Source organism: Lepisma saccharinum, chromosome 6 (genome assembly GCF_977018435.1).
Source record: "Lepisma saccharinum chromosome 6, izLepSacc3.1, whole genome shotgun sequence".
Taxonomy (NCBI): Eukaryota; Metazoa; Arthropoda; class Insecta; order Zygentoma; family Lepismatidae; genus Lepisma; species Lepisma saccharinum.
In genome coordinates this window covers 50,537,957-50,553,940 of record NC_139234.1, presented here as the reverse complement: position 1 = coordinate 50,553,940, position 15,984 = coordinate 50,537,957, and the positions used below count along the sequence as shown (strand labels likewise).

The following is a 15,984-nucleotide window of genomic DNA, read 5'->3' as shown; positions in this document are numbered from 1 at the left end:
CTTAAACCTGCTTCTCGGGACTAAACATGCCAAAAGTGAAGCAATGGAATTGTACAAAACAAAGTGTCATATTACCACTTTACATTATCAATGTGACTTCTCCTTCAGTACAAACATTCACAGTATATCAGAGTACAGTGAAACTGACAACACACCATTACCTACATTGTTGGCAAAAAGTTTGTGTGTGTGTGTGTAATTATTATTATTATTATTATTAAAAACTTAACGCATGCAGTTTATAGTAGGCAATCTACTGCACTGCACAGGCATCTAATTTTGCTAATCAGACAGCATAACATAGTAACTTGACGTTAGTAACAGCATCCGTAAGTTTATATATGAGGCACATCCAGAAAATACGTTCTTATATCATTGAAATGCTGCACTAGTGGTTTGAGCACAATGCGCACATACAGATAGGAAGAGATGGTATGTGTCTGTAATGTGGTGCAGTCGCATTGTTGTGAAGGGAGTCGATTTAAGAACAGTGTTATACCAGGGCCAAGCTATCTCCTGGCTGTATTCACAGCGTAGATCAGTTATTTTGGCAAAATCCTGTTTCCCTACTGACTGCTGCATGGAGGAGGAATTCTAAGGTTGCCGATTGTTGCTCAAAGAGTGGGAGGGGGGCACTGGTAGGCCTAATTGGCTGTTTGACCGCAAGTCTCTTCATAGGTAAAAGTGACAACAGCGGGTCACTGCCATAAAGACGGGTCCCACGCCAGAAGTTAGCTTGGTTGATTGATTTGCTTTATTTTACTTCCCTTTTTGTGCCACTTTTGGCTAATTTGCAAAGATGGGGACAAGTGTAGACATTGATGAAATTGATTAATGGACACTCACAAACATCCATACCTAGACTGGGTTTCGAACCCGAGACCCCTGGTGTTGCATCACGATGTGCTCACCACTCCACCATGGGGGCCGGCAGGAGTTAGCTTGGCTCAACTCTAGGAGAAAGATGGCAGTTCTCATTTATCAACTGCATGCTATAATCAGATTTTTGCATGCTTAGAAGCAGATGCCGGCAGAGATCCACCGGAACTTGTGAGATGTAAGGACTAGATGCTATATGTGACAGGATGGTCAGACGATGGTGCAGACAATTCATGGAAGGCAGATCCTTCATGCATGACCAAACATACCTGACCGCAAGTGAGCTCTTTTGCATCACTTTAAGTGGGAGCCCCGAAATCACGCACTACGACTTTTATCTCTTCCTTCAGCTGAAGCAGTTTCTGGCAGGTCATATGTTTTGACAGTAACGCTGCTGTACAGACAGTTCTGCTTTTTGGAGGCAGACACATGGCATAGGCATACAAAATTTAGTGCCATACTACAACAAATACCTGAAGAACGGTGATGAGTATGTCGAAAAATTAAGTTATGGCTCACTGTAATTAAGACAATAAAATGTCAATTATTATCAAAGTTTGTGTTTTAATTTATGGCTAATTGGAATGTACTTTCTGGACCATCCTCATATAAAGCTTCAGCTTGTTAAATTCAATAATAATAACAGTAGACGAAAATTCAGTAGAGCTGGCAGAGGAACACTGATTACTGATGAAAATGATATGTTTTTAGGATTGAGAGCCTGAAAGTTTGTCCGACAAAATGTCATACTACATCAGACAAAAAAATCTGATGCGTAAGAGTGCCATGCATGCATTTTTATGCTGTAGTGAGACATTTTGTCACAATTCAACATTTGTCAGATTTAAGTAAGTCTTGAAGCTTTCCTGTTGAAGAATGATGAAATGATTCTCTCAGGCTATCCACCAGGTGAGTTGTGGAAAAGATTCCAAGCTTTCGAAGGCTAACATCACTCTCTCAAGGTAGAAGTTCCTGAAGATGAAAGTGACGTTATCTTTCGAAAGCTTGGAATCTTTTCCACAACTTACCTGGTCAATGGCCTGAGAGAATCTTTTCATTAGTCATATTTATCCGACAAAAAACAAATGCATCAATGGAGCCTAAATATTCAGCAGATCAGATGTCCTTCCACGGCATACAACAAAAAATTCAGGATGGATAAAAGGACTCATTCGTTTCAATGTTCCTTCAGAAGGTCCACACAATGCTGTACTATGGTGTTGGACATCTGTCAGACAGTGCCAGAATGTGTGCACTCTTCTGGTAGACAGGTCCGACCCCTTATAGCTCCCATAGACAAGAAAAAGAAATATGTCAATACATTTTAAATGTGAAAATTAAAGGTTCATCAAATGTGTCTGCCTCACTGGAATTTTCTCCTCCACCACCTCCTCAACTTCCAACACTTGTTTCTAGCATCTTGGTTGTGTCCAATGCACAATAGAGACCCAAACATTTACGCCAAAGGCTGGCAAGATGACTTCCCATTTAAGTGCTGTGCTTACTATGACTTCTTCAAAATCAAATGTGTGGCAGGTTCATTGCTTCACATCTCATCTACAGTTCAACAAAGAAACATTTGTCAATCAAGACAAAATTCCCTGACATTTCCCTGACTTTTTTGACCTCTCGAATTCCCTGACTTTTCCAGGTTTTCCAGGTCTGTCGCCACCCTGCTTTCTCTAAAACACTTCTTAATTCATCCTGATAAAACAAACCGTTTTCGATTTATAAAGTGTTTATCTGTCTATTTCTTTTAGCCTCACCTCGTACTATAATTATAAAAAATAAGGATAAATTAATCCAAAAAATTCTATTATACCACTACACCACAGTGGCATATTCTCCTGTGTTACCTGGATAAACCCCCAGTCGTTAGTGTAGGTTTTCTTCTATGACCGAATTTTGCTACTCATTTGTAGCTCCTAAATTTCCTCACAATGGTGGGTGGCCATCAGTCCCACACACAGGGTGAAATCTTAGGAGAAAAGTTGTTATGTTTCTCCTCAGGAGATTTGATCCTGCAAGCGTCCCATAATCAGAACCCAAAGCTTGCACTTTAGACCACATGGCCATGGTGTGGGATTAATAAATATATATAGGGTTTTCCAATAAGAACGATATGATTTTACAATGAAATAAAATAAAAATTATTTCAGATACAACCAAACTTTTTTATATTATTTTGAAGCATAGTTTATTACATTATGTTTTGAATAACACATAATTTAAGTGTCCACCTCGACTTCGTGTACACGAGTGAATTCGATGAACCCAATTTTCGATGACTTTGTGCAATAACTTGGGAATTATGTCACAAATGCAGCGTTAGATGTTCAATCTTAACGCATCACGGGTTCGTGGTCTGTTTGCATAGACTATAGATTTCAAATAACCTCACAAAAAAGAATCTAATGGAGTTAAATCACAACTTCTTGTAGGCCAACTAACAGTTGCATTTCTTGAAATTATCCTTTCACCAAACTGTTCTTGCAATACGTCAATAGTGGCATTAGCAGTGTGACATGTGGCACCCACCATCTTGTTGGAACCACATGTCCTCCAAATCAATTTAATCTAAATTTGGCTACAAAAAATCTGTTAACATCAATCAGTACTGCTCACCAGTCACTGTAACTGCATCTCTTACCATGGTGTGATGATGCCACCATGCCATAACCAACACCATACAGTGACCTTTTGCAGATGCAAGGGCTTCTTGTGAATCTCTTGTGGATTGTTTTCACACTAAAAACCACAATTTTGTTTGTTAACATATCCACTTAACCAGAAATGAGCTTCATCTGAGAAGATAATTTTTTGTCCAAAATTATGATCCGTTTCAAGTTCAAGTTCAATATTTTCATTAAATTTCTGGATAATAACCAAACATTCTTGAAGCGTGTATTTAGCCATGATGAATTGTCACAGTATAATAAACACAAATGACAACTAGTGACAGTTATAACATTTGAAGCATAGTTGCCAGTTCATTTCAAAATCATATTCTTATTGGAAAACCCTTTACAATAAGAATTGTTGCGGTGAACCAGGTCAAATTTGCAGAATATGGCACTGCCACCAGGACCAGATTTACCTCTTTGTCGCTCCTAGGCCAAACAAGTCAGCCCACATATCATTTATCAAGAATGAAAAAAAAAACATTATTTTCTGTAGTACTATTTTTACTATTAACGGCATGCAGTATTAATTAAATGACAGTTACATACAAAAAAATGTAACAAAGCAATATGACATAAATTATATAAATTACATTTTAACATTTACCTTGTTTTTCAGAGAAGACTTTTATTGTTACTTCATTAAATGATAGGACAGAACACATAATGGGCTCATCAACAGCACTTTCCTCACTTTTTCCTGACTACATTTTTGTATAAAAAAGGAACTGATTTTCGGAACCTTCTTCAGAAATGCTTCCTGCTTTTCATCTTTCTCCACTTTAATCTTTTTGTATTGTGACCCACTGAGTCTTACTCTTTGATGACTCATAATGAGCGTAATGATGTTTTAAACTTACTCCAACAAATACACGTTGGACACTGACACACGGGAGATGCGACACATCACCTACTTCTTCTATAATATTCTCGAGCAACTAACAGTAGAATAGTACAATACGAAACCCCATTAATAATGCTTGTGCTGACAGTTTAATTCTCAACAATTTGACGCGAATCACATGCTTTTCATATGTGGCCAATGCTGGCAGTAACAAGGAACTGCGTTCCTGGAACGCAGCCAAGCCAGTATTGTCTTTCGAAAGCAAGTGGCAGGCTCCACGTTCTTCCTGCAATCGCCGACCTGGCTCTGCACAATACTGTACATTCGAAACAACGACGTCGGTAATTAAAACAATGAATTAGTAAACTAGTTCCAAGCGCTGCTAGCCTATCTCTCTTAAGAAATATTCTTCATTAACTTATATTTACAATGCAACTACATTGTCATTCCATTCGTTTGTCCGGAGAAAAAAAAAGAGGCAATTCAAGAAATAGGTATTCCTTATAAATTTAAAACAAACAATTGTGCTGCCCCTACAAAAGTGCCGCTCTAGGCCCGAGCCTATGAGGCCTATTGGGAAATCCGGGCCTGACGTCGTTGTTTCGAATGTACAGTATTGTGCAGAGCCAGGTCGGCGATTGCAGGAAGAACGTGGAGCCTGCCACTTGCTTTCGAAAGACAATACTGGCTTGGCTGCGTTCCACACCATCAATGTAGAATTCAGCAATACTATTTTCTCATAACAAAGATTGTACTAATAACAAACCATGATTGTTCTATGTGGTCAGATGATTATGTTGCTTTGAATTACAACAAGAAACTGCATTATAATACATATCACAAAATGCCTAAATTAATGTAGTAGCTATTTATAGAAATATTTGATTGATATTGATACAATTATCAGCATTTTAGCAATCCAAATATTCCTATAAATAGTATACAATTTACTTCCAGGACTGTGTCAGTTTCTTATTGTTCTTATGAATACAAAAAATTCAAATTGTGTGCAAATTTCTAAAATTAACAATTCATAAAAGTAGGAACTGTAGCTTTCCTGGCAATGTGAATCGAACAAGTGTTCTAGGGTTACCAGCCAGGTTAATTCAATGTTAGCATCAAACATTTTGAACACATATATTGCCCTCATCCCTGATGACAGAATTAATGTAGCAATTTATAGATGCGATTCCCTGATGATGCAAGCAATGTATGCACTCGAAACATTGGATAGTAACATCAACTCTTCCATAGTACTTATATAGATTTAAACAGTGAAAAAGATAACTTTTATCAATTCACTTACCTCCTGACTAGTAGTAACAGTGGTCAACAATGATTCAACTGACAAATTTTCTTCCCACTGAGTCCTCGTAACAACACTTCTTGACTCCATTGATAAAGGACTTATATTGAAATCAAATCCATATTTTGATATCTAAAGATGCACACATAGAGTGTAAAGAAAATGGCTGGAGATTATTAGGCAAAGACACACACAAACACAAAAATTAAAGAAGCAACAACAATGAAGACATTCTGTTAGTAACATATACACCTACACCTATTCTAAAGGGCAGAAAAATGCAGCATGAATCACAAACAAAATGAAAACGTGTAATGAGTAAGAATTTACTTTGATATTAGGTGTAATGAGTTCAGTTGATATCCAGAAATACCATACCATTTGGCCATGAATGCATATTGTAGTTCATTGCAAAACTATACAGTAATTCACATTTATATGTCTCTTTAATTAATTAATTTGGCCATGAATGCATATTGTAGTTCATTACAAAACTACATACTAATTCACATTTATGTGCATCTATAATTAATTAATGGTGTCATATCACTCTAGTTTCAAGTTAGTTTAAAGTGTGATCTGAACAACTATGTGCCTTCACTGGGTATCGAACCTGGGGCACCTTGATTACAAGGCAACTATGCAATCAATATTTGTTCTGAAATTTATTCATATCCACCCAGACAATTGACAAATAATGTCCTTACATTATGTTTACACAAATCTGAAATCACAAGCAAATTCTCGACTTTGTATGAGCTAACATTAATCTGTTTGTAAATACTCATAGGATAGCCATTATGAATTTTTACATTTTAAAAAAATATGCTAGGAATGGCTTAGTTATGTCAAAGCTTACAAGTTCACATCGACACTTACAACCTTCCTTTCCACAAAATGTTATTTCTGTTATAAAAGCAAGCATGAAATGAAGCATTTGGTAAAACTATATATCAATAGAACACAAATATAAGTTTCCACTATATTAAAACAATAACCTACGGGATGACATTAACAGGATTAAAATAATAAGTAAATTATATCATAGCTGTATTAAACCTCTTATACACAGCATCAATGAAACCAAAAAAGTCAAACATATTTACCCTTTGGCTCTGTGCTTCCATTATTTGGACTAGGGCATCCCATCTGTCTTGAAGATTTTCGACTTGTTCCAGAAGTTTGGTGCTTGTCTGAGAATTTGAATCTAACTTTGACACTAATTGCTGAGCTGAGTCTTGTAATGCTGACAGTCTTTTATGTTGTGCTTCCATATCCATTTGCAAAACCTACAATAAAATATACAGGGTGACAAGAAATAACCCGTACAAAGTTTGGCGTATCCTGCCAAGAATGTAGTGTACCGTAACCAAATAATTGTTGTGTTATTGGATTCTCGATAGTCTTTTGTAACTGTACCTGTTGTTTCGGCTTCATAACGATTACAGTTTTTGTGTTTTAGACTGTCAACCAAACGCAGTGCAATTTTGGAACTGTGGCGTCAAGGAAAGCGTAAATGTGAAATTGTTCGTTTGCAGGGTGTTCCAAAAATGACAGTCTCAGACTCAGTTCAGCGATTCAAGGAGCTCGGCCATGAAGGCGACCGTCCCAGAAGAGGAAGAAAGCCTACCGTCAACACGTCCCAGAACCGCAAGATCAACAAAAAGCGAGTTCAGCGAAATCCGAGGGTCTCCATGAGAAAAGTCGCCCGTGAGATCGGGATCAACCGCGAATCGGTGCGGCAAATGGCGAAAAAGAACCTCAACATCAAGGCGTACAAGCTCCAAAAAGTTCAGCTTCTCACGGACGAAAGCAAGCGTGTGCGACTCAAAAGATGCCGCCCTCTGAAGCGCCGGGCCACAGGTCAGCAATGGGAGCGCATTCTCTTCACAGATGAGAAGCTGTTCACCATGAAGCAGGTGCACAACCACCAAAACAACAGGACCTGGTCTGCAGAGGCTCCCGGTACCTCAGCCATCGTCAAACACTGCCAAATTCCGCAGTCGGTCATGGTGTGGGGAGGAATTTGCGCAAGCGGCAAGATGCCCCTGGTTTTCGTGGATCAAGGGGTCAAAATCAACCAAGAAGTGTACCGCCGCAACATTTTCGAGAACGTCGTCCTTCCGTGGACACAGCAGGACTTCGGCGATACGCAATTGACATTCCAGCAAGAATCCGCTCCGGCCCACATGGCGAAAATGACGCAAAGCGTGGTGCAGAACCCATTTTCCGGACTTCATTGCATCGGCAGAATGGCCGCCCTACTTGCTGGACCTCAACCCAATGGACTACAGTGTCTGGTCGATTTTGGAGGCCAGGGTATGTGCTAAACGCCACCACAGTTTGGAGTCGCTGAAGCAATTGCTGCGTCATGAGTGGAACCGATTGTCGCCCGAGGACCTGCGGCCCATCGCCCAAAATTTCAAAGCCCGTTTGGACCTCTGTATCGCTGCCCAGAGAGGCCACTTCAAAACCGGCTGAACATCTTGTTCCTAAGGTACCATGTCATTGTTCTGCAGTGTTGTTTTGCTCAATTGTTTCGGTTTAATAACTTTATGATCACAAACATTAGTACAGGTTATTTCTTGTCACCCGTTATATGTGTATATTTAAAATATACATTCTATGAAATTGTATAAATAGTTCTGAAATATATCCAGTCATGAAATAAGTTCTGATACAAAGTGATCGCCTGTCTGCTGGCACTGCAAACCCAGCATGATCTAGTGGCAAGATGGTAAAACACACGTAGAAACATAGGTGTTGCCTGTTCAAGTTTGGTGTAGTCAGTAAGAGCTACACAAGTGTGTAAAAATTGACATCGAATAGAAGCGTGCAGCAATGGTTGCCTTTACAAGGCAAAGAAGATGCTCGCTGAGATTTTCAAGGACCTAAAACATCTAGGCATTAACAGATTATTTGTTTATCGCATGATCAAAAGGTTTGCTGAGACCAATGGAATTGCTGACCATGTTCAAGTGATCGTGCGTGGTCAGTCCGAACACCAGCTATCGTCAAAGCCATCAAGGAGTGAATTCAAAGGAATCCCTGTCGCAAGAAGTCTCTCCATGCAAAGCAGATGAATGTGTTGACAAGAACAATGTGCTGCATCATTAATGAAGACCTTAGACTCAAAAGTTATTGACGAACAACTGGATATTTCCTCACAGCATACCTAAAGTGTAAGCGACAGCTGAAAGCAAAAGCACTCTTGCGCCGGCATAGTCGAATTCCTTTTACGAACTAGAACATTTTTGACGTAGAGGAATCCTATAACTGCCAGAATGATCGTATGTATGCTCGGAGTGCTCTAGAAGCTAAGCAGAAGAAGAAATATGTGCAGCGTTCCCATTATCCTGCATCCATCATGGTGTGATGGAGCATTAGCTTTGAAGGTGTCACACGGCTGCACTTTTACGAGAAAGGGGTTAAAACCACTGCGAAAGTGTATCAAGATACCATCTTAGAACCTGTGATGAACCCCCTCAATGAAACCTTGTTCCATGGAGAGGATTGGACGTTTCAACAAGACTTGGCCCCAGCACACAAAGCGAAGACCACCCAGCGGTGGCTCAGGAACAATGTGCTCCACTTCATCCAGCTGATGATTGGCCCTCAAGCAGTCCTGATTTGAACCCACTGGACTACAAACTCTGGTCTGTGTTGGAAGGCAGGGTCTGTCAAAAGTGTCACCCTAATTTGGAAAGTCTGAAACGGACCTTGACGAAAGCAACCGTGAAATTCCGATGGAGGTGATCCATGCCGCAATAGATGCATGGAGACAGACTTCGGGCTTGTGTCAAGGCAAAAGGTGGCCATTTCGAGTGAATGTAGTATTACTGTACATCTGAGAGGCACAATAAAGCTCCTTGACCATTCAGTTGTCAACCTACATGTACTGTCTTTTATTTCTACTCCCTGGCATGTGTATCAGAACTTATAGCACAACTAGTCCTAGTTTTGTAAAGTACATATATAAGTGTGCGGGCACAAGATAAAACAAATTGCAGTCATGTGGTTACATATATTAATTAAGGAGTTAATGAATAGGTATTTATAATTTTGTATTAGATCAGTAGAATATTGGTAAACTTTTTATCAGTACTTTATCAATACTAGGAAAAATTTTACGTTTGTCCCTATAGTAAGTAAAATAAGAGTACTAAAAATAATGAACTAACCTGTAATTTCTTAAGCCTATCTAATGTTTCCTTGTGCTCTGTGGAAGTATTGGATTCCATTTGTTTAAGCATTGTTTCCTTTTTATCAAGCCATGCCTGCAGTCTTTGGTACTCTTCATTAATTTGCGTCCACCTGGCAACTAAATCTTGTAATTTGGTCCACCTTTCTTCAGTCCATTGGCATATATGGGCCCACCTTTCTCCCAAAGCTGTTAACTGGTCCTCCATTTGGGAATAAGCTAATGAAGCACAAATTGAAAAAGAAAATAAATAAATATACTGTAAGTAACAAAAATAAATTTTTTCTCTAAATGCACTTTATGCTCAAGATATGCTACTTGGACCTAGACCTACAGTTTAAATGAGATATGAACCACTGTATAATGTACACAGGAATCAAACCTGGAATCTCTTCATTACAAGGCAAGAGTGTTTCTCCCTCACAATTGAATTGGTTATTTTTTTTTCCACTTCGGGAAGTGGGACATAAACTCTGTGATATCTCTGCTTGGGTAGAACACCAATTTTACATTCCTCAGTCTTATATCTTTCCACATTATTAGAGGCATGCAAATTTCGTTTTTGACGAAAACACGAAATATGAAATAACATGCTGTAATGTTCCTTTTTAATGTTTCTGAAAGGTGTGAGGTGCATTTTTCTACCCTGTTTTGTCACGAAATAATGCAAAATGAACTGCAAAAATGCGAAATTTGTTCTTAAACACGAAATTTACCGTTTATATACAGACGCAACACTTTGTGAAGTCTGGAGTATCCTGTGAGTTATGCAATTCACGGAAAATTGATTAATTCTCCTGTAAATATTTGAGAAACAAAAATGGACCCCTTTACACAGGAATAAACTTAATACTCTGGTAACTACATAAATGTGCTATTAGAAGGGATAAGTTTATTTTGTGCAATAAGTGCAGTTTGAAATCAAATTTAGGATTACATACACAATTTTAAAACCAAAATGTCATTTTGTATAGCACTTTTGATGTGATTATTCACCGCTATAACACTGAAATTTTATTTTATTTACCGCTTTTGAACCCGAAATCGACTCTGTTTTTGTACCGAAATTTTGCTTTTTTATTTACCAAAAATATGTGCCTCTACACATTATACATTCAATCTTAATGATTCCAACATAGCAAAACGTTATAAAACTTTCCTCAGTTTTACATTTTCCTGCATTACAAGTTTTTTGAGCTTGGTCCCCTGAAAAACATAAAATACAGGTTCCACTGTATATCATTGGATTCACAGTTTGCATTTCTGCATTTACTCAGTTTCTTTGTAAATCACAGGAGACAGCCCTCAGATTTGAACGTAAATACATATATTTTACAATGTACATTATGCATTTTCATGGATTTTAAATTTTTTTCAACCTGGTCCCCTGAAAAAACATACGATTCATGTTCCACTATGCAATGAGATTTGAATATGTAATCTTGATCCACCACTACATTAACAGTATAGAAGCAGTGTTCTTAAAACTATGACAAACATGAACATATCCGTGTAAATACAAGCTGGTATGATGAAACCCTCCCAAAATGATCTGCAACCAGATCAAGATGTCTAATTGGTTGCATGGTGATCCATCTCAAAACAAAAGCTTAAAATCCACTATACTCTTCTGTTCAGATTTAGAGGCCCAAATCTATGTTTTGTTTATTGACTTTTGTTTACTACAATAGTGCTGTACCATCATTTTGATGACATTTCAACCCCCACCCTCAATTTCAGAGTTGTACATAATATAAGATTTCTCTAATTCATGTCATGCAGTTTTCTTCATAATCTCTTGTTAAAATCTTATGTTCAAATAATTCTTATAGTAATTAAAAAATAAAATTCACTAACTGAAATAAATTAAATCTAACAGTAGTATGAACATTGGAATTAATGTTTCTAAAGTGAATTTAGAGTTACTGAGCTTAGAAATATATTACTGCTTTTAACTGTGAGCTTGTTAACAACAATAGTAAATTTTTAATGGCCTACAGCAAACCTAGTAATTATCACTGGCAAGATTCCACAAGTCCAAATACTTACCGAACATCAATTAATAGCAACTAAGAACTAAAAATTGATCCTTAATATTTGAAAGCACTTGTAACCTCCTGTTTCACCAACAAAGAACACTTTCAATTCACAATTACTACACTTCACCTCCCAAATTTTCTGATGCATACCACTTTCTGAGCTGTTCTCATCCACCACAACCACCATATTGGAAAGTGTATCAACCACTCGTTGTTGTGATTCCAGATCGTTCTGTAACACTTTATGATGTTCAACTTGTTGCTTCAAAGTCTCAAAATCAGTTACAGCATCAGCCATTCTTGATATCCTGTCTTCTGTTCCTGTTAACCACAGTCTTAAATGGTCCAACTGCTCCTGCTGCATGCTCATCAATGTATCATGGATCCTGCATGACAACGTTTTCTATTATTAGATTAAATAATGCCATAAAATAGAAGAGTACTGCATTGGAAACCACATCCTTACTACTAGTAACATAGAAGAAGTATTAATATTGGTAGATTCTTACCATAGTTCATAACTCAAACCAATCTCTATATGCTGGGATTCTCATGTGTGCCAAATTATAAGCTACTCCTGTTATTTTATCTAAAATTCTGCAACTTTGTTAATTTTCTGTGAATATAAGGGTATAATTTATATATGGTCTATTTTTTTAAAGTAGATATCTGAATGTACAGGTTTAAGTTAAAACAATTAGACACCTACATCAACAAAAAAGTGAATGAACTCTCCCTTTCAAAAACCCTGCCCTGCTGGAAATTTCTACTGTTTTGAGTAGACAAATTCTACTGTTTTCAAATGTCTTCTACTGTGTAAATCCTATTGTAGATCTACTGTATGGCTACTGTACTGAAAAAACAAAGAATAGACAAATTAATTCTTGACACCATATTTTCAGTGATTTTGAAGTGAATTGGAAAAACAGTACATGAACTGAATTTCTACTGTTCTTCTAATTAATACTACTGAAGTCAGATATATCTTAATGAATAAGTTACTACAATTCTTTCTTAAGAAATAACCTTAAAGCAGCTAGTTTGAATACATGATCATATCAGTTGATTTTTTTCAGCATGGAATGGGTTCTCAAGCATTGAGGGTCAGGTCTTCATCTAAACTAATTTTTTGCTGTTTTCATGTGAATATAGGAAGAAAAATATGTCAATTTATGTATAAAAGAGTATGTTTTTCAATTTTCTACAAGTGTGTTAACCACAATGAAGCTACACACTTAAAAACTTGTTCACTTCATTTTGATTTCCTTGTTGTGTGAATGCATAGCAAGTTCCACATGCTTTACCATACATTTATTTTAGTTGTTTATATGATTTTCCCATTGCATTTTCAGTTGTAGATAAGAAAATTGGCATTACTGACAAGAGTCCTCTTTTCATACATCAATATACTGAACACCATAAAAGATGTTAGTTGTACAATTATATTACTGAAAACATTAAGACAGTTCAACTACTTAAGATAGAAGAAACAGTTGGACTACAAAACATTAGCAGTACAGTTCAGCTACTGAAAACAGTAGACACAGTTGGGCTACTGAAAACAGTACAAGACAGTAGCATTTCAGTTCATCTACTGAAAACAGTAGATGTTTCAAAACACCCATTGATCTGCTGAAAACAGTAGACATAATTTTCAGTAGGGTGGGCATGCCACTGAGAGGTAATATATTCACAGTAAATCTACACTTGCCTTGTCTGTCTCTCCATGGCTTTTATCCTGAGATCTTCCCAGCGAGAATTTAGCAGCCTCATCTGAACTTGCACTTCTTCTGCTTCTTCTTTCGAAAGAGCCCCTTCAGACAAGAGCCGAGCCCCTTCCTGTAGCACAGCTCCTACACCTTCCTGATGACCAGTTAGTTCCAGGAGAAAGCTCTATGCAAACAAAATAAACAGTGCTGTTTCAGAAAATGATACAAAGTACATTTTATACAAAGAATAACTCTACTTCAGTCTTGAATACTAATTTCCTTTTGATTGAAACATCATATGAACTGTCGACGACTTGTAGTATTTATGGTTGGGTGGAGTAGGTGCAGCTAGATTATTGTCTAGGAAAATATCGTATTTCCCCACAACTGTTTTCCTTGTTATCCAATTAACTTTGAAGGGCCACTGCCTTCGTTAACACAGGTTGCTGCATCAAGCATGGTGATTGCAGCACAATAGCACAAGACTGCTTTGTTTACTCATGGTTGACAGATGGCAGAAACCGGAACTACAAACAACCAGGATAAACATAGCTATGACACGCTATAATTACCATCTTAGATGCCATAACCTGTGTTAATGAAGGCAGGGCTCCTTCAAAACTAATCAGGTAACAACAACAACAGCAACATGGAAATAGAAAACCTTTTCCTACAAGAAACTTACGATATTTCAGCAAATTAATTTTTGAAGTTTTCAAAATATTTTAAAAATTAGTTATTCTTTCACTAACAAAGGGGTCATATCTTGAGAAAATAAGCTTACAACAAGTTAATAAACATAAATACACTGACAAAATGAGACAAAATCAAATATTACATTATCTAAAAAATAAATATTTTTTCAGGAGCAAAGTTAGGCAATACTCTGGGATGGATCAATTGAAATAAACTTATAAACTGAAATTATGCCCCCAATATAGGTAAAAGGAACAGTAATACAAATTGGTAGTTCACACTTGTACGCCTCATTAGATGCTATCTATATTTTCAGTTGTATAGAACTATCATTGATTGTGTCCCATGGTGGGAGTGAGGACAAATGTCCTCCTGGTTGACCAGTCCAGTCCTTCCCCTAACAAACAAGAAAATATATATATATATAAAGGGTAGTTTAGGCTAAATATGCATTTTTGTTTGGTATTTAGGTGTTTACTAAATGTGGCTGCTCCCAGAAAATCTTTCTGTCCCCTCTGCCTGCCAATTTTCTTCTGGTGCCATCATTGTTAACTATACATTTCTTCACTATGTATCATGTTTATGAATAAGCCTTTAGTTCATTACTACATTGTTAGCATAATCCTGTATGCAAGTCAACAAAACTAATGTCACAATGAAAAATTTCATCCAATCCTAATTTCTCTTTTTAATTTTATAATGCATGTTGCTTCATTTACTTCTAAATTCCCTATGAAACAAAAACATTATTTATTATTACTGACAACTTTTCATGAAGTTTTCATCACACTATTCTCAGTCACTGCTTCTTCTTTACAGCAGTTAGATAAATTCCAATAGTTAATGAAATAAAACCCCAGAAAATTTTACCTGGAGGAAACTTTATAACGTTTGGTGTTTATTTTTATTTGGAGTACACATGTGCCCTCAATTATAACATTTAATGATTAATATAAACAAAGTACCTCATGTGAATGAAACTGGTCTTTCACATATTCCAAAGTGCCTTCTACTGGTCCTAAACTGCTCAGCTTGTCCTCAGCTTCCAACAGCCATGTCAACACTTCTTCCAGTGCCACCTGATAACCACCCAGTTCTACAGACATTGTTGTAGCACTACTAACTGGACGGGAGCCAGATAAACTAAAGGAACCAGCCTGAAAACAAAGTGTAAGGTCAGATGAATATGGCAAACTAGCAAGGAAAAAGTATAAAATAAAGTAGACATAAATGAAACAGAAATACTTCTTTAACATCTATCATCATGCCCATAGGTGTGCGCATGGGGGGCAAGGGGGGAGGGGGACAAATGCCCCTCCCCTAATCATGGATATCCGCAGATTTCCACGGAGGGACAAGCAAGGTATTTTTCCATGAGGCATATTACCCCAATAATAGTGTAACCCTAAAAAAAAAAACCTCTTGAATTTGAAATTATAGAATTCCTGTATCCCCATTAATAATAAAATTAATGTAAATTTTTATGACTGAAATCAAATTATATGTGTGAAAATGTACTTTTAGGTTGACATTCTTTTTCTAAGGGGGAGTTGTGACCATCCTTGCTCCCCCTTCCAGATGTCCATACTGCTATATAATTATATTTTCACCTAGAAATTTAGGATAGAG

General features: G+C 37.2%; 1 protein-coding gene across 16 annotated transcripts in view; it reads right to left on the bottom strand.

Moving 5' to 3' along the window:
• The window catches only part of Dys (Dystrophin), a 1,073,030-nt gene that overhangs the window by 903,976 nt on the left and 153,070 nt on the right, over positions 1-15,984 (bottom strand). For 15 of the 16 annotated variants that reach the window (XM_083123868.1, XM_083123876.1, XM_083123873.1 and 12 more), the window contains exons 9-14: positions 15,321-15,512; positions 13,662-13,843; positions 12,101-12,336; positions 9,892-10,130; positions 6,817-6,999; positions 5,711-5,842 (exon numbers count right to left, since the gene is read on the bottom strand). In XM_083123868.1, coding sequence (XP_082979994.1) covers positions 5,711-5,842; positions 6,817-6,999; positions 9,892-10,130; positions 12,101-12,336; positions 13,662-13,843; positions 15,321-15,512 — 1,164 coding nt within the window. The remainder of the gene's footprint in view (positions 1-5,710; positions 5,843-6,816; positions 7,000-9,891; positions 10,131-12,100; positions 12,337-13,661; positions 13,844-15,320; positions 15,513-15,984) is intronic. The other variant, XM_083123875.1, reaches the window with a different exon arrangement.